Source organism: Sebastes fasciatus, chromosome 11 (assembly GCF_043250625.1).
Source record: "Sebastes fasciatus isolate fSebFas1 chromosome 11, fSebFas1.pri, whole genome shotgun sequence".
Classification (NCBI taxonomy): Eukaryota; Metazoa; Chordata; class Actinopteri; order Perciformes; family Sebastidae; genus Sebastes; species Sebastes fasciatus.
Window position 1 is genome coordinate 24,062,038 of NC_133805.1, and position 19,891 is coordinate 24,081,928.

General features: G+C 40.2%; 1 protein-coding gene across 1 annotated transcript in view; it reads left to right on the top strand.

Annotated features, from left to right (window-relative positions):
- The window catches only part of yes1 (YES proto-oncogene 1, Src family tyrosine kinase), a 36,826-nt gene extending 17,020 nt beyond the window's left edge, over positions 1 to 19,806 (top strand). The window contains exons 3-12 of the mRNA XM_074651686.1: positions 619 to 718; positions 2,366 to 2,464; positions 3,860 to 3,963; positions 5,149 to 5,298; positions 7,305 to 7,460; positions 10,372 to 10,551; positions 12,215 to 12,291; positions 13,940 to 14,093; positions 15,378 to 15,509; positions 17,914 to 19,806. Of these exons, the coding sequence (XP_074507787.1) occupies positions 619 to 718; positions 2,366 to 2,464; positions 3,860 to 3,963; positions 5,149 to 5,298; positions 7,305 to 7,460; positions 10,372 to 10,551; positions 12,215 to 12,291; positions 13,940 to 14,093; positions 15,378 to 15,509; positions 17,914 to 18,122 (1,361 nt within the window). The 3' untranslated portion in view covers positions 18,123 to 19,806. The remainder of the gene's footprint in view (positions 1 to 618; positions 719 to 2,365; positions 2,465 to 3,859; positions 3,964 to 5,148; positions 5,299 to 7,304; positions 7,461 to 10,371; positions 10,552 to 12,214; positions 12,292 to 13,939; positions 14,094 to 15,377; positions 15,510 to 17,913) is intronic.
- The last annotated feature ends 85 nt before the right edge of the window (positions 19,807 to 19,891 follow it).

Consider the following 19,891-nt stretch of genomic DNA (forward strand, 5'->3'; position numbering starts at 1 on the left):
CTAAATAGAACTCCAAACTTGCACTAAATCTTGGCGAGGAAAAACTGCCATGGCCATTTTCAAAGGGGTCCCTTGACCTCTGAACTCAAGATATGTGAATGAAAATGGGTTCTATGGGTACCCACGAGTCTCCCCTTTACAGACATGCCCACTTTATGATAATCACATGCAGTTTGGGGCAAGTCATACTTAAGTCAGCACACTGACACACTGACAGCTGTTGTTGCCTGTTGGGCTGCAGTTTGCCATGTTATGATTTGAGCATACTTCTTTTTGCTAAATGCAGTACCTGTGAGGGTTTCTGAACAATATTTGTCATTGTTTTGTGTTGTTAATTGATTTCCAATAATAAATATATCAAAGACATTTGCATAAAGCAGCATATTTGCCCACTCTCATGTTGATAAGAGTATTAAATACTTGACAAATCTCCCTTTTTAAGATACGTTTTGAAAATGTGTTCTTTTTCTGAAAGTCAAATGTGGTTGGTGCTGTTTTCATTTTGAGATCAAAGAAGAGGCTTGATCAAAGGAATCAGGCAGCTTTTTGAGGCTCTGTGGGATTAACTAACTGTCGTATATGTGCACATCTCTAACGCTCCGTTTCTCTCGCTTTCAGGTGGTGTCACATTTTTCGTGGCGCTGTACGACTACGAAGCGAGGACGACGGATGATCTGTCATTCAAAAAAGGGGATCGCTTCCAGATTATCAACAACACGTGAGTACATTTGCTTTTTACACTGACAAACTCCTGCTGCGTGTGTGTGTGTGTGTGTGTGTGTGTGTGTGTGTGTGTGTGTGTGTGTGTGTGTGTGTGTGTGTGTGTGTGTGTGTTTAATCCCTCATTGTATTCAGGTCTGATATTAAGGCAGAAATCTGTCTGGGTTAATGGGTTCCACTAATGGGCCATCTGTTTAGTCCCCATCGCTTTTCTCCCGCCATAGATCATTCCTCTAGTTTAGGGTTTTACAGTCAGTAAAATACAAGCAATGCACATAATAAAATAGATGAATCTTTTACCAACATTTATAGAATTTGTATTAAAGGACACCAACAGTGCCCTGAAGATATGCCAGAAGGTTAAATTCATTACATTATTATGGAATCAGTTGGTTTTTCTACACCATTGCTCATTTTCTAATCGTTATTTGTGAAAACTTTATCTTTAATATACAATACAATAAGTATAGTATGTCCTTTATTTCTGGAACAAATATAAAGGAAATAAAAATAGATTATAATGAAAAGGGAACTTGGTCTCTACTCATTCCTTACGACCTACTGCAGCAGCAGCATCTTTCTCCCAGGTGTGAACAGGTGTGAAAATAGGCAGAGCTCCACAAATTTCGTTCTCCTCATTCATCACACACGTCTTCAATCGCCGTCCACGAACACGTTGCATTTGCAGTGATGAAAATGCCATCTGTTTTCAGAGAAGAGGTGGGAGGAGGACCGATTTTTTCCTACACTTCAGTTCCTCCTCTTTGAATTTAAGCTTCTGCCGTTAAACATACCAAGAACTGTGACCGAGTGTGGTTCCTATAAATGCAATATCTTATTTTCTATAGTCTTCTATATGGTTTAGATTCTTCTGTTGGCCTAGTGTTTCTAAAAGTTTGAATTAGAGCACTCAAGTTTTGAGTTGTTCCGACCGGGGGGCATTCACGTGAATTTTATCAGTCTGGAACTCATATTTCCGATTATTACGACACCACATGAATGCAGCACAAGTGCCCTATCTCAGAATGTTAAAAGACCTTAATGCGTGAACAAACAAACCGAACCGAAAACAGAACCTCCTCGGCTGAGGTAACTAACTGTATGTTGACCTAAGAAGTGTTTTCTTGTTGTAAATGTGATCGTGAGTGACGGGTTTCTCTTCCCGGTACTGCGTAACCAGCACTGAATCTTTTAGTGGTACGGAGTTACAGACCGTACCGGCCTACTTTCACATCTGCATATAACCAAAAGAGATGGAAAAAAAAAATCCAACAATCTATTCATTTGATAGATAATATGTCAATCAAGGGTCATTTTTCTGCAATCACAAGTACTTATGATACTTTTGCTGAAGTAGGATTTTGAATGCAGGACGTTTACTCGTGATAATGTTTTAACATTGTGATATTTTTTTACTTGAAAGAGTCTGATTATTTCTTCCTCCACTGCTTGAAGTGGCTTTTAAACGCCTCTCAATATGTGACGACTGAGATTCCTGAGGTGGTTGAATGACGAGTAATACGACCTTGCTCCTTTTCTGTCTTTGTAAACTTTCATACCGGCAGTCTTCTTTTTTAGAGTAGGTGTATTATTCAATCATGCTTCTGCGAGTTTCTGATTTCTAACTTCTAACTTCTCTCTTCAGGGAAGGCGACTGGTGGGAGGCTCGCTCCATTAACACCGGACAGAAAGGTTACATCCCCAGTAACTACGTGGCTCCAGCCGACTCCATACAGGCTGAAGAGTAAGAGCAGTCGGTGCATCTCCGTCATCCTCCGACGTTTTTTGTTTTTCACTTTTATTTTGTCCTTCTCATTCCTTTCCTGTTTCTCACCCTGCTGAGTTAGTTCTCCTCTGATTAGAAGACATGATGCGGGTTGGCAGTCACACATTGTGACTAACCCGTCATGTAGCAACATGGCAGAGAGTCTAAACAATGGAGCTCTGTATTGTCGCCGAGAATCGATGGCATTCCCATTGCTGTTCATCCGGTGTGACAGGGACTGAGCTGCTTTTAGGCAGTTCTGGCCTGGTTTGTCATTGGCTGACAGCCATTTTACTAATGCTAATGTTTAAGCTACTCATAAAACACCCAGTGGAAACCAGCCAGCTAACTTTGCTTTGGTCTAAAAGAGAGAGTGCCACTTGCACTCTCTCTTTTAGACCAAAGCAAGAGTGTTAAGGATTTTCGTTCCCTTCTCAATTTAGTCTGGGGAAAAATGTGCCTGTGAGGTGAGACAATTCAACATGACTGAACTTGTAATGATGTCTTGAAATAGACTTTTACTACTCTTTAGAAGAAGAAGAAAAACTGGTTTTCAGATCGTTTACAACTGTGAGCTAATGCTTTACTTATTATTCATAATAGTAACAGCCCTTATATGTAATGGAACCAGCGAAAAGACTTATTGCTCGGAGCAAAGTTAATAATAAGCTATAATTATAGTAGCATGGTCTAAATTATTTTTGACTTTTTAAGCTATTTGGTTTGAAGGTAACCGCATGAACCACATAAACATTCCTGATGTTTCATGTTTACTTTAACATCAAACATATTTTATTTTCCTCTTCATCTGTTTTTGATGTTTAACTTGACGATTTTACACACAGGACTTTAGAGCTGCAACGATTAATCAATTAGTTATCAACTATTAAATTAACTGCCAACTATTTTGATAAATGAGTAATTGGTTTGAGTGATTTTTTAAGAAGAAAAAAAGTAAATTCTCTGATTCCAGCTTCTTAAATGTGAATATGTTCTGGTTTCTTTACTCCTCTATGACAGTAAACTGAATATTTTTTGAGTTGTAGACAAAACGAGACATTTGAGGTCATCATCTTGGGAAATGCTGATTGATATTTTTCACCATTTTCTGACATTTTATAGACCAAATAACTAATCGAGAAAACAATCAAGAGATGAATCAACAATGAAAATAATCGTTAGTTGCAGCCCTACAGGATTTATACTATACTATTTTCATATATAGCCAGAGGATTTCCAAATCAGCATGTAAATATCACACCACCTGTGCTCTTGTTACATGAATGAGAAAATCCTACTTGTTGTTGTGTAGTAAACCATATTGAGAGCTCCTCCCGTGTCTGACTCTCTGAGTCTCTCTCTCTTTTCATGCAGATGGTACTTTGGTAAAATGGGCCGCAAAGACGCTGAGCGTCTCTTATTGCTTCCAGGGAACCAGCGGGGAACTTTCTTGGCACGAGAGAGTGAGACGACCAAAGGTAAGAGGATTTATTTTTTGAAAGCAAGACTGCAATGATGAGGCTGCAGTTCTGATATGTAAGGCAAATGATGAAAGCGTTTCCTTTGTTGTGCTTCTGAGAGCTGTGGATTTGGTTTTATTGCAGCTGATGTTAATTTATGTGGATTTTTTTTTAATGTAGATTAGAAGTTAAAGGGTTGGGGTTTTTAAATCATTCTGTAGCTTCCCAGTGGTGTTCCTTATGTATTCAAATCCTAACATTCAAATGTTAGTCAAAGTATGTATATTTTAGCATCAAAATGCTATTTTTCCAAGCCCTTCTAAAAACGTTTTCCCACGTGACCTGACGTAGGTTTCTGCATGATGACGTTCTACCTGTACAGTATACTGTATATACATCCCTATAGTAAGTGTAGTAATGTTACATACAGTAACTTAGATGTCGGTCGGCATGCTCACTGTTTGGAGAAGCGGACAGGAGTACCGGCACAGAAGCTAAGTAATGTACTGCTTTGTTTAGATCCGAAAGTCACACAATAACACAAACTAACTAATTGATCGATGCAGCGATAGACCAGCAACTCCCGTGTTCCTTGACGTAAAATGCCTGTTTTTGTGAATGAAGTCCGGTCTGGTGGCTTTGAAGACCGTGATATACCGCCTCCAGTTCCCTGTCGGAAAGGGCTGTCTGATGGCGAATTAAAGTGGTGAAAATATTCTAAATATGGCGTACGTTTAAACTGATATAGATTTTTTTTAGGTGGCTGAAATATGTTTTTCTGCTGCTCCTGTCCACAGCTGCTTTACCTCGCCGTCAGACAGCCCTTTCTGTCACGGAACAGAAACCATTATATCGCTCTCTTCAAAACCACCAGACTACATTCACAAAAGCAGTCATTTTATCTCACAGAATACATGCAACCCCACTTCAAAAAATTCCAAACTAACCCTTTCAGTTATTTCTAAACTTAGCACAGCTAACATTCACTCAGCTGGTGCTAACATTCACATTATTCTTACCCTTATTGATTAGCTTCGATTACCTTACTTTGGTAACCTACGTCACTGCTTTTTTGCAACGGCTGAATGGGCGTTTCCATTTGGAATCATGTCATGTAGAATTAAAAAAAAAGCCTGAGATGCAGATTTGAGCGTTTCTATTACGATGAAGCACAATCTAACTCACTTTGTGTGGATGTTAAAGGTGCCTACTCTCTGTCTATCCGGGACTGGGACGAGGTGAAGGGAGACAACGTCAAACACTACAAGATCCGAAAGCTGGACAACGGAGGTTATTACATCACCACTCGGGCCCAGTTTGAGGCGCTACAGAAGCTGGTGAAACACTACACAGGTACGCAGCTTATTCTCATATTGGGAGCATTTAGACAACTGGACAGCTGCCCCTCCTTAGAGCAAGTGTTTTTCATGTTGATGTTTTATTATAGTCATTTATACATTGAGTGTTTTTTTTTGTATTTTTAGCCAATGAATTCAGTGCTTGAAATAGAAAATGCATTATTCAGCTGCAGATCTGCTGCTGGGATGCATTTTGAATATGTTTTATAGAGAGGATTTTTCTCTGTGGTGCTTTCACTGACACGGTCGCAGCTCAGCAGTCACGACAAAGTCCCAAAAAAAGCGAAACCATGTGAGACTTAAGCCAAAAGAGGCACGAATATAAAACAGTCTTAAGCCCGCTTTAATCTGCACAGTATTGACAGGCAGGCAGCTGCTGTAACAAGAAAAGCGTCCGGATGATGTGAACACACGCAGGACAAACTGTTTATTGAAAAACTTTACAAGAATACAGTTTAACTCCCAGAGGCAGGATCCATAAACAAGAGGATGTTTGTTATGTGACTCTTGAGATTTTGTGTTGTTGACCCTGTCCTGCTCGCTTCCACATGATTCATGTTACTGCAGTGCTCTTTATAATTGACTCCTTTGTATTCCTCTAAGTGTAGCCTTTAAAAAACTGCAGACAGAAGTCAACAGTAACTGAGAAGTCATGCAGAAACGGTTTCTAACACAGACTTACCTGTTCAGTGGCTTCAATATAACAGGCTGGTTTCCCACCGTGTCTCCCTTTTCTGTGTGCAGAATACCAATGCTACATTTCACAAGATGGTTTAATGCTGCTGCTGTCAGCTGCATAAGGCTCCAACAACAACAACCCCTTGATCCATTTGCTTTCTTACTGAAATTGAAATGAAATTGAGTTCAACACGTTTCATGTCATTATGGTGGAACAAACATAAGATTTGATTATTTCTGGAACGGAAATGATTATTCTGTGAGGAATGAAGGGTCAAGTGTTCTGTTTTGTGGTTTGATTGTAGTTTGTCGGTGTTCTTATGTGACAATGTGATATTTTATTCATCGCATTTTCAGTCCATTTACACTAGCATGGCTCAGCTTACTGCTACGATTGTGTGTTAAAGGGTAACTTATGTATTTTTAACCTGGACCCCGGGACAACAATTTCTGAAACTGGTCCAGTATTGAGGGAGAGCGCTGTAGACGGCAGCTGCTCACAAGCTGCAATATGGTGCTATTGGGGCAAGCTGGCACCGTCATTTACGTCCACTAAAAGTGCTTGTTTTTGCCGTGACAGACTCTGATTGTTATTATAAGTGTCTGACATTATGGAAAAGAGTCTCGCTCAAGGAGAAGTCTAGTTATAGTGTATATAGTGGAATACATCCATGGTGGAAACGTGAGTGCCAGCCAGGCAGAGTTTGTTGTGTTGGAGTACAAAAAGCGTAGCTTAGTGTTATCTAAAAGATTTTCAATGTCATGCTGAATAGTTAGATGATGAGGTCTTTGATTTCGATGGCCGTCCGTATTTATTTGAGCCAGAGTATACGGATATTCAGATTTCACAACGAGACTTCTCCTTGAGTGGGACTTGGACACAATAACAAACAGACCGGATCAAGCGAAAGGTAAGAAAAAGGTTTTATATCTCTGTAGGGTCCTTTCCATAATGTTGTCAGACACTTATAATAACAATCTGAGCCAGTCAGTGGCAAAAACAAGCACTTTTAGTGGACGTAACGTTACACTGACCCTGCTCACTTGACCTCGCAGCTTGTTTCGCGGAAGCCGGTTACAGTGTTGTCCCTCAATACTGGACCAGTTTCAAAAGTTGTTGTCCCTTAATCAGTCATTTGGACACAAACACAAGGGAAAATAGGGTCCAGGTTGAAAAATAACAAAGTTCCCTTTAACACGTTTTAGTTTAGCAGACTGGTGGTGAATGAGCAGGCTGATCACTAACAAGCTGCAACTCAGAGCTCATTCTTTTTCTGTTTTTTTTTCCCCCCTGTGTGTCTTTACATGTCTGTTCCTGTCCAGAACATTCGGATGGTCTGTGCTACAGGCTGACGACCGTGTGCCCCACGGTGAAGCCTCAGACTCAGGGACTTGCTAAGGACGCCTGGGAAATCCCACGTGAGTCTCTCCGACTGGAGGTCAAACTCGGCCAGGGCTGCTTCGGAGAAGTCTGGATGGGTAAGAGACCGTTACAACTACGACAGTATATGTTTAAAAAACGCACACATTATGCATATTGTCTTGTGAAGTGGTTTACGAACCACCCACCACCCCAGCTGCTACAGTAGATCAATGAAAAATAATTAACAAAACTAAATACATCTGGGCACACAAACTCAGCTACAAGTACAGTGAAAAAACAACAAATTGTAAACTGTGGAGGCAAAAAATAATAAGTTGACAGCATGTATCAGTACATGGGGTGACATATTTTCCTTGACAAAAATAAATAAATAATAATAAAAAAAAGATTTACTTCCTCTTAGGTTCCTTCCTTTTTATATGTCAGAAACTTAGACCAAACTTTATAAAACATTCCATGGTAATTATTATTCATTTGTGTTGTTTTTTTTTGTCTTGGTAGTCACACCAGAAAGCAGTACTGTGAAATGAATTTGCTCCGCCTCTGGAAATAAGTGGTGTATATGTCCCATTCACTCGTGTCTAACGGCTGACTGCAAACAATGCTGCATCTTTGTTGTAGAGCCTTTTATAATCCAGCCGAGTAGGAGAAGACGATTATTTTCATCAGCGATTCTAGACGAAATATTGTCTTGATTATTAATAATTTATTTGGTCCATATAATGCAACAAAATATTGACAAATACCTGGTAGAGTATCCAAAAAGCCAAAGCTGACATATTGGTATTGCTTGTTTCATCCGAACAACAATCCCAAAACCCAAAGGTATTCAGTTTAAAGTCATAAAATAGAAGCTGGAACCAATTAATCTCTGGCAGTATTTCATTTAAATTAGCTGATTTCAGTCCCGAATTGTGGTGATATTCACACTAATGTGACCAAGCCCTTGAATGTCTTAGCGTTTCTGTCTGAGTTCCTCAGTCGCTTCCACAAAAACAGAATATTGAAGAGTTTCTGCTGTGAAATTTATTCCTTACTCAGAGTAAAAAGCTGCATGAAGAGGATACAGGTTGAATGATTTTTGTGAGAAATCTCTCAGCAAAACTTATAGTACGTATATACGGAAAGCCTGATGTTGCCTTCTTGTTTATCAGCAACACACACACACACACACACATGCATGAATACGCTCTGTGGTATTGATGTTTGATGCTGACACTGATCATGAATTAGTAAAGAATACAAACAACTGCGTGGACATATACTCACACGGCCATTAGGGCTTACATGAAGAGGCAAAGCATCCGCTGTACATTATTTATAACTGATGTAAATTTAATGTAAAACAACTCCGAAGCAGTAAATGCAAATAAACGGAGTTAGTTTATAGAATGATTCATTTTATCTTTAAGTCGGGTGGGACTGACCTCGGTGAGGAGCTCGTCTTGCTGCCTCTATGGCCCACAAACTGATGTAAATGATGATTGCTGTTGGTTTACACACACACGCACACACACACACGCACACACACACACACACACACACACAGACACACACAGACAGAGCTCAGTAATCACAGGTCACCTCCTACGCTTCAGTTCTCCGGCCTGCATGTGAGACGGGGGCCTTTCAGTGAACACGACGCTCCTCTTTCATCACTCGCTCTTTCATTAAGCCTGGCCTGCAGCAAGCCTCGACCTGCCAGCCTCCGCTGTGCAATCCCAGGAATCCCTCTCTCTCTCTCTCTCTCTCTCTCTTTCTCTCTCTCTCTCTCTCTCTCTCTCTCTCTCTCTGTCACTCCCTACACTATTTGTTCTCAGCTACAACTTCTGACTTAAAATCCCTCCTCGCTTATGTGTTTGTTCAACATTTACTCTATTTTAAATGTCTTACGTTGCGCTAGTTGACCTCCATTGTTCCACCATGTTCTCGCCACCTCATATTATTATTAGATATTATCATCGCCCTACTATTGTCCTCGAGCTTGTGTGTGTGTGTGTGTGTGTGTAGTTTGTTCAGTATGATTCATTCATGAAGGTCAGCCTTGTGACGGAAGCAGTCAGATCTCCTGCCTCAGCTCATTGTGAGCAAGCAGGGCGTGAGTAAGAGGCTCTCGACCAGGAAGTGGCTGATTATTTTAGCTGTCGTGTTCTTTCTCTCCTGAGCGGGTCTACACACACGGGAACGCTGCCAGAGATCACTGGCATGACGGCTGATTTTTAGGATTGACTTTTCAATCACTTAAAAAGGGGTCAAAAAGTGTTTTTTTAATATTACAGTGTGTGTCACATTAATACATTGGGAATGCCTTAGATTAGGGCCGTCAATCCATTAGAATATTTAATCGCGATTAATCAAATTTATCACACATTTTTTTTATCTGATCAAAATGTACCTTAAAGGGAGATTTGTCAAGTATTTAATACTCTTATCAACATGGGAGTGGACAAATATGCTTGCTTTATGCAAATGTATGTTTATATTTATTATTGGAAATCAATTAACAATGCAAAACAATGACAAATATTGTCCAGAAACCCTCACAGGTACTGCATTTAGCATACAAAATATGCTCAAATCATAACATGGCAAACTCAAACCCAACAGGCAACAACAGCTGTCAGTGTGTCAGTGTGCTGACTTGACTATGACTTGCCATTTTCATTCACATATCTTGAGGTCAGAGGTCAAGCGACCCCTTTGAAAATGCCATGACAGTTTCTCCTCGCCAAAATTGAGCGTACATTTTGAGTGTTAACCTCCTTATCTTCACTCTAGCTTTAAAACTGAGTCCGCTACAACCCAAAAATCTCAAGGCGCGTTAATATGTTGAAGAAATTAGTGGCGTTAAAACAACTTTGCGTTAATGCGTTATTACCGCGTTAACTTCACAGCCCTACTCATTCATTATTTCCTCAATAATACCTTTCAACCTGCACAAATGTAACATTGGTTTATTTCAAACATGAGGGATCATTTTTGTTTTCATTATATGTTTCTATTCAGGCACATGGAATGGCACAACTAAGGTGGCTATTAAGACCCTGAAGCCGGGCACCATGTCCCCAGAGGCCTTCCTGCAGGAGGCTCAGATCATGAAGAAACTCCGACACGACAAACTGGTGCCTCTCTACGCCGTGGTGTCCGAGGAGCCCATCTACATTGTAACTGAATTCATGGGGAAAGGTAAGGACGGGTCAAACTCACAAACCATAAGTCAAGAATAAGCAGAGTCATATGTAGACAGACTTGAAAAGAGGTATGCAAACTTGTAACGGAAAATCTGAAAGTTGTGAAACAATGATATGAACTGAATCACATTACAAGTGTTCTGTTGTGAGGACAACAGCTTTGGTCCAAGTTTGCTTCCTGTCAGCTACTGCATTAACAAATATTGCAACAGGAAATACAAAGGGACCCATTTAGAATGTTTATGTTGTCAAGTTTGGTTAAGGTTTTCTCATTGCGGTAAAACGGATATTCTCCCAAACTGCAAGAGGCCGTGTATCCAAAACTCACACCTACAGCATAGTTTCAGAGTGGTTTCTGCCCATCTGCAAAAATAGAAAATGTTGGATGTGCATGGGCAGGTAAAAAACCCTCAGGGTGAGACGTCACTTTGGCCGTGCGAACACTCGACACCCTCGAGGATGCCTCAAGCAAATACCAATCATTATTCATTCATGGATAAACCTTAGACTGTATATAAGAAGAGGACGTAGTCACCGTGATGTCACCCATTGGTTTGTAGACTGCAGCTTTGAAGCCTCGAGTTTGGTATTTTTGTTGACAAAAGATGGTGGAGCTAAATACAACCGAACGCTGACATTTTTAGGCGACCAAAATGTTACAATTAACTTTCATGAACTGAAAACAAACTGTGAAAGGGGACGAAAACACGGCCAACTCCCAGACCGGACAAGGCCGTGGTAGCGACCTGTCAATCACTAGGTAGCCACGCCCTAAAGCATCCCCTGCTTTATGGTCTGTTTGACTCTAAATGGGACCATCATTTACTAAATGAACATCATGCTGTATTGAAGAAGACTTGAAACTAGCGATTGAGACCATAAACTCATGTTTACAATGTTTACTGAGGTAATAAATCAAGTGAGAAGTAGGCTCATTTTATCATAGACTTCTATACAATCAGACTTCTTTTAGCAGCCAGAGGAGTCGCCCCCTGCTGACCATTAGAGAAAATGCAAGTTTAAGGCACTTCAGCATTGGCTTCTCTTCTCAGACCCGGAGGTTGCCCACTGGGATAATAAACCCACCAAAACCAACCGCCCCTAAAATAAGGGTTTTAATACTTTGTTGTGCATCCAATTTTCTTCATTATCTTCAAGTCCCCCTCCACTCATAAATGTGTTTTTTTTGCTTACTGTTTCCTCACTTTTATGAGCTTAATAAATCTGAATTGCCCTGGAAAAAAGATTGAATTGTTAAAAATGCTATAACCACTCAAATATAATCAACTGTCCTCTCAAATCATCTGTGGTAAAAAAATATATGTAATAATAACAAGGAAAAGTCTTCAGTTATGGGCATTAATGTGAAGGAGTATGACTCTTGAACTGGATTGGAACTCTGATTATGACTCTTATTATAAGTAGAATAAAGCTTTATTGGTCTGTGTGACCAATAAAGACCAACATAAAACTGAAGCTGAGCTTAATGAAGAAAGCCTCTCATGATCTTGGCAGTCATGTTGCCTTCGAGTGGTTTTGGTTATTTGAACGTTTTCTGACGCTGAACTCTCGTCTCAACCGGTGCTGCATTTTTTTCTTGTGTTGTGTTTGTACAGACAGACGTATTGATTGTGTTTGACTCTTCTGAACTCTGACAGGTAGTTTACTGGACTTCCTGAAGGAGGGAGATGGCAAATATCTGAAGCTGCCCCAGCTGGTGGACATGGCTGCACAGGTAGGATCAAAACACAGCGTCTGAATACTAACGCTCCTACCTGCCCGGCTGCTGTTTTAACTCTGTGTGAGAGAAGGATTTTCTCATGCATCAGCAATAAAACAAACAGAGCTCCACGTGGGCAGGTGTGTGTAGGTGTGCATGAGTCAAATATTCAGACTCTGTGAATAATGGTTTCAGTTTGTTCTCCATCTGGCAGTCATATTTATTTAATATCTCTACCCATCACCTCCTCCTCCCTTCGCTCTGTGTGTCCTCCATCACTTAACTGCCACTGTAGCACTTAAACACTGCTCATCAGAGGCCACTTAAGCTCGCTGGTTCAGTCACCTACCGTGATCTGCTCTTAATTTGCCTCTCAACACTCCCAGGCTCCCTCTTCTCCTCTCCTCACTCAGCAGAGTGGAGAAATGTTTGAGAATGAGACCGAGGCGGGTTGAAATCTTGAGACGCCTCTGAGGGAGTTGACAGCCAGCGTGAGGAGATAGTTGTGTTAAATATTTTGTCCACTTGCTGTTGCTGTCGCAGCTGCATATAATCTCTTTTTTTAATTTCTGCTTGCATTAATATCTGGGTCAAATACTAGATCAATGAAGTGTACATTTCTTAAAATGACTCCCTGTAAACACTGAAGTGGGGTTGTATGAGGTACTTATCCATAGTCAGCGTATTACCTACAGTAGACTGCAGTCGGGACGCATCCCAGTTTGGAGTAACCGACAGGAGTTACCGCACAGAATCAAAGCAACGTACTGCTGTGGACGGGGGCAGCAGTGGAACACATTTTAGCCACCTAAAAGAAATATCCGTTTAAGTGTACGCTATATTTAGAATGTTTTCACCAGTTTACCATGCCGTGAGACAGCTATACAGTCTATGTTTCCGACAGGGAACTGAAGCCGTTGTATCCGTCTATGCTCTCGCCAAAGCAACCAGACTCCATTGAAAAAATCTATAATTTTACCTTGCAGAACACAGGAGTTGCTGGTCTACTGCTGCCTCTATTGATTAGTTTTTTTTGTGTTATTGTGTAACTTTGGTTACTTCGGATTCACCAAAGACACACAATAGCACAAACAAACCAACCTATTAAGGCAGCGGTAGACCAGCATCTCCTGTGGTATGTGAAGTAAAATTACAGTTTTTTTTCAATGGAGTCTGGTGGCTTTGGCGAGAGCATAGATGAATACAACGGCTTCAGTTCCCCCGTCAGAAAGGGCTGTCTGACGGCAAGATAAACCAGTGAAAATATTCTAAATATAGCGTACACTTAAACTGATATTGATTTTTATAGGTGTGCCTTTCTTTTAGGCGGCTAAAATACGTTTTGCTGCCGGCCTCGTCCACAGCAGTACATTGTTTTTGCAATGTCTGCTTCTCCAAACTGGGGGCTGCTGTCATCTACTGTAAATAATACACTGACTATGGAGAAGTACCTCACACAACCCCACTTCAAAACACCCAAACTCTCCCTTTAATTAGTATTATTCAAAAGTAATGTTTGACTTTAATCTTTTCATTTGCAAAATTCTCAAATGATCTTTCCTTGACTGTTTGCTTTGGTTGCATCCTGATGCCATTTTCTCTTTGTTGTCCCCTCCTCCCTCCCCGTCTGTCTGTCTGTCTGTCCTGTCCAATCCTATCCCAGATCGCAGACGGCATGGCCTTCATCGAGAGGATGAACTACATCCACAGGGACCTGAGAGCTGCCAACATCCTGGTGGCTGATAACTTGGTGTGTAAGATCGCCGACTTTGGCCTGGCTCGGCTCATCGAGGACAACGAGTACACCGCCAGACAAGGTGTGTGTGTTAAGAACTGGACAGACGTGGGTTTGTGTGTCTGCTCTTGTGAGGACTTGCATTGGCTTTAAATAGACTAGACATTTATTTTGAACCTTGAACCTTTAACGCCTACTCTTGACCTTCAGTTAATCTCTTCCCATGACGACAACACCGGTTTTACAGCTAAAACATTGTTTGTTTCTTCTCACTTATTTTTCTTTATCTATATATGTAATAGTAAACTGAATATCCTTGAGTTGTTGGATAGAAATATCCATTTGAACATGTCATGTTGTGAGAACTTGCTTATACTATTTACTGACATTTTATAATGACAAAGAGTATCTGCAGATGAATCAATCAATCAATGAAATTGATTATTTGCAGCCCAGGAACTTACATTTGGCCCATACTTGAACTGAAGTATAAGAGCACAAGCTGACACGCATTCATTTCCTCATACATTCTGAATATTTAGACCAATGTTTTACTCATTCATTGATCAATCAGTTAGTCAAGCAACAGAAGCAACAGATTAATCTTCAATAATTCTGATAATCGGTTCATTATTTTGGTCTTTTTTCAAGCCAAAAATACCAAATGTTCTGTGGTTTCAGAAATCAAATGTGAGAATTTGCTGCTTTTTCACAATTTCAAGGACTAAATTATTAATCTATTGATTGAGAAAATTCCCATCAGATCAATCAATTATGAAAATATGGTTAGTTGCAATCAAAGTTATAATAGTTTAGAATTTTCAATTTGTTTTTATTTTTTTTTGTAGTTTTGACTTTTCTGTTTCATTTTAGTTTTCAGAGTGTGTTTGCTGGTTTTAGTTCAGTTTCACATTTTCAGAAAGTTTTTTTTTGTTTTAATAAATTGAGTTTTAGTTTGTTTTTGATAGGACCAGCTATAATGTACGTTGCTACATATACATACAAAATACCGTGTAGGAATGGACATAATGTTTAATCTTTATTAGTGTTCGTAGCAATTTCGGCACAGCACCATCTCCTGGATGGTCAAATCTGTTCAAGGAAATTCATGCTGCCTCCTTTTTTTCAGTAGTGATATATTAGAGCTAAAAAACTAAAACTGAAATTAATTTACAGTCATTTTTATTTTATTTGTATTAGTTTTTTACTCAGGCAATATCGTTTCAGTTTAGTTTTTCTCAGAGGATATTGTTTTGTTTTAGTTTCAGTTTTAGTTTAATATAATAACTCTGGTTATAACCCTAGTCATACTGATCATTTTGAAGCCTATTCCTCCTGCTTGACTCTTTTTATTTCCTTTTCCCAGGTGCCAAGTTCCCCATCAAGTGGACGGCCCCTGAAGCTGCTCTGTACGGCCGCTTCACCATCAAATCAGACGTGTGGTCGTTTGGTATACTACTGACTGAGCTGGTGACCAAGGGCAGAGTGCCATACCCAGGTAACGATAGGAGCTACACAGTCAGTAGAGCTGCAAAGACTAACCCATTAATCCATTAGGTGTCAACTATTCAGTTAATCCACAGCTATTTTGATAATATAGATTAATCTGTTTGAGTAATTAATTAAAAAACATTTTTTTCCCATAATTTAAACTCTGTGACAGTAAACTGAATATCTTTGAGTTGTGGACAAAACAAGACATTTGAGGACGTCATCTCGGGCTTTAGGAAATATTTATGATCAACATTTTTCTAAATTTCTGACATTTTATAGACCAAACAACTAATCGATTGATCGAGAAAATAATCGACAATAAAAATAATCGTTAGTCGAAGCCCTACTTGTCAAAACTGTCTTTTTATGTCTTCTTTTGTTCCTTACACAAGAAGCTGCCGTTTTCTGAATTTCTGGTTTTTAAAGTTATCTTGAATATGTTGCTCATATTTTCCTTCATGGAAAAAACAAGAATTCCTTTTTAGCCTACAGGATAATTCCATCATGCTACTCATCGTCCTCATCATCTGAAGCTTTTAATAGTAGTTTCTCACGCATGTAGATCAGAATACAGGATACATAACTACATATAGATGATATGAGTCAACACAGATGTCTAATGACCATCAGTCCACTTCCTCTCTCTCACTCATGATGTCCTCTGCGACCTCATGTCTTCCCCCTGCTGGCTGAGAGCGGTACTGCAGGGCGTCTGGTGTTGACAGTGATCGACTGGCACTGATTACAGAGCGTGCCATATGGCAGACTTAACCACCGTCTCTTGTAGAGGACCATCTGGCTCGCGTGGCCCTCTTGGTTTCAGTGCAAACCGTTCGGTCTAATTATTCACCCCAGACGCTCTTTTCCCTTCTTAAAATTATACTATGACTCAAGTGGCTCTTGTCCTGCTGTGCTGCAGTCCTTTTGGGGAGCTCTATTTCTATTCTCTTGTTCTATTTAAGCAGTATGAGGCAGGTATACCAAGACCTACCAAGCATGGGAACACATCATCTTCTTTCCTATTTTAGTCTACGTGTGTATATATACTGTATATATAGATTCATACACTCACTCAGTTATATGACAGGCTGTGGGTTTCAGATCTAAGTTATAAATCACGCCAACACCTCAGCATCCGACACACCACCACCGCCACCGGATCCTGGTCTCAGCAGTCGCTCTGGGTCTTTCCTCTCCCCGAGTGTGTGAGATAATCTGATCCCCACTCTCCCACAGAGAGATGGAGGAGGGGGTGGTGGAGTGGAGCGGGCTGACTCTGTGTCATAACCTCTTTTAGCTGCGGTTGAGCTCCCCGTGGAGCAGTTCCAGCAGCGCCGTGTCACAGGGTTCACGATCACTGTCTTCCCTTCTTGGGAAGGAATCCACCACTGTGGTGCTCCAGTAAAAGCAGGAAGAGGCCAGAAGATGAAGCAACACTGTTTTGTTTTTTGCTAAATCTTCTCTCATCTCTGTAGTATTTCAGTTAGAGATCAGTGGGACAACTTACATTTATATTAATGCTTTATTTTCCACAAAATACTAACAATGTTTCTGCCCTGTTATGTGTTTTTAACTTTGAAATCGACTACAAGTCTTACAGGAAATAATGACCCATTCTCCACCGAGTTTTTATTTCTTCATCTTTTTTCCTTTAACACAGTGGTGTTGCGTGGGCATTTTCTCCTACTGTCAGCTGCATGATGCCAACATTTGCTCCGGCTTCAGGCTGGGCTGCTTCCTAATCAAAACTTGGCACCATTTTTCCTGACCAGAAAAACTTTGGACAAGTCACATTGACGTGATTATCGAAGAGCTTAACAAACAAAATCAACATCTGTATATTGACCCTTTTGGGAGCAAGTTTTTCATTTAAGTTGCATTTCAAGGCCTATCTTTTGCCCGTTTCATCCATTTGTTTGGCCGATGGTTAGGCCACTGCCTGGTGGTAGATTGCTCAATGTGTGAATGGATGAATTGAGGCAAATTGTAAATCATTTTGTAATAAAACGCTACACAAATGCAGTTAGCAGCTGCAACGATTAGTCGACTGATCTATTAGTTGATCGACAGAAAAACAATTGCCAGCTGTTATGATAATCAATTCATTTTTCATGCAAAAATCGCAGAAAATATTGTTTTCAGCCTCTCAAATATGGAGATATCCTGCCTTCTGTGCTTTATATCAAATTAAAACTGAATATCTTTTGGTTTTGGACTGACAAAACAAGACATTTAAAGACATCCCCTTGGACTTTGAGAAACTGGGATGGACATTTTTTCACTATTTTCGGTCATTTTATAGACCAAACGATTAATTGATTAAACGATAATGAAAATAATTGTTAGTTGCAGCCCTGAATGCGGTCCGTTCAGTCCATTCACACCCTATCTCTTTGTGTTTTTACCAGGTATGGTGAACCGAGAGGTACTTGAGCAGGTAGAGCGAGGTTACCGGATGCCCTGCCCCCAAGGGTGCCCCGAGTCCCTCTACGAGATGATGAGGCATTGCTGGAAGAAGGATCCAGACGAAAGGCCGACCTTCGAGTACAGCCAGTCCTTTTTGGAAGACTACTTCACAGCCACAGAGCCACAGTACCAGCCAGGGGACAACCTCTAGTCATGGAGGCAAACTCATACAGAGGTACATCAGTGGAGAGCAAAGCTTGGGACAACACAGAACTTCAACATGGGGGGGGGAAGCCTTGATGAGGCTGCAGAGAAAGAGATTTTAATGCTACAAACTAGTCCACAACCACACTGGTATATCTGCAAGAGCAAGAAGAACATGTTGTCTGAAGTAGAGGGTTGTCCCCCGTGTACCCGGGGACCAAATGTTTGGGGAAGTGTCCAACTTTGCAGATTGGTGCTGGTACGTTAAGCTCTGGGAACCCTGCTAATCAGTATAATCTACATGGACTGGCCACAACACTGTGATCAAATCAATGGCTACTTGCAGATGCACCATTTTATACTTTTTTTTTAAATGATACCTTTCCCCCTCTCTCCTCCAATTCCACCCCCTTTTTATTTCATTTTACAACACAGTTGTTTGATTTTGGAGTCTTTTGTATGTACATGAGTTTGGTTTGAATATGTATGTCGACAGGTTGTTTTTGAAGTATGTGCCGCGGCGTCTGTAAAGCTTTTGACGGAGAAGATATGTGAGGTGAAGTAAATGGAAAGGTCGTACTTTTATGGAGGAGAAAATGAACTGAGAGGTGTACATACAGTATGTGCAAAAAGATTTTAGCACGTGTGATCAGGTTGGATGAATGAGAACATGAGAAGACCGCGTTAAAAGATCCTACAAATTATATTTAACGCGGTCACTTGAATGGAAAATCACGTCGATTTTTATTACGCTTTTGTTTCTTCTTTTTTTCTTATTTAAACGGGGACTTGAAATCATAAAGAGGTATTATGATAACGTACACTTCCTGTTTAACATTTTATAAATGTTTTGAAATGGACATTTCAGCTGTGAAATTTAAGTAAGTTTGAGTTCTGTCTGAAATTAGCATCTTCTGTCTGGTGCACGTTTCTGATTGCTGTAAAAGACTCTTAACATATCTTCGCAGTTTAACATCACAGTGGGTGAGTTATCCCCGTATTAAGTGATCCAAGAATCTGTTAGATCTTTTAAATTCACATCATACATGCAGCTTTAGTATTTCTTTCTGTTCTTCCCACCAAATTATGACTTAACACGCCTTCAATGTCCTTAGTTCTGTGTCTGCTGGAGGGGAAGCTTAATCCAAAGCCAACAACACAAAACATATCTTTTAATTAGTAAATGCAACTATGCAAAATCAACTAGTGATGTTTTATGGAAACGAAAAGTCTCAAATGGTATTCGCCTGCCTGCGTCAAGCTCACCCTTTATGGTTTTCTTACTTCAATCCCCAGTTGTAGAGATGATGGATCACTTCTGGAGGGAAGTAAGTAGGACCAGACAAAACAAACACCTCGCACACGCTGTGGTCAGGTCAGGGCTGTAGTGCTTTTATAGAATATAAAAGTCCAATAACAAAGTTCTTAGAGGTACTTCCACTGTCTGTCCAGCAGTTTGTGACCTGAGCAGATGCAAAGGCGTCTACTTGATGTCATTCAATAAGTAAGCTGGACAAAGATGTGAACATTTGTTTTTTTGTATTTCTTTCTGTGCGTCACTCACGAGAACCTAATATGTGATTGTTCCTAAAGACGGGACTTGAACTAGTGGGGAGATGATAATGAAATTACTGAGAATGGTAACTAATATTGATTTTGTACAGAAAAAATAAAAGATTTACTCAAAAGTTTCCTTTAGCTCTCTTGTTCTTGACAATGATCCTCATTCAGATTCTGACGTTTCATTGGAAGACGTCCTGGACAACTCGACCACCG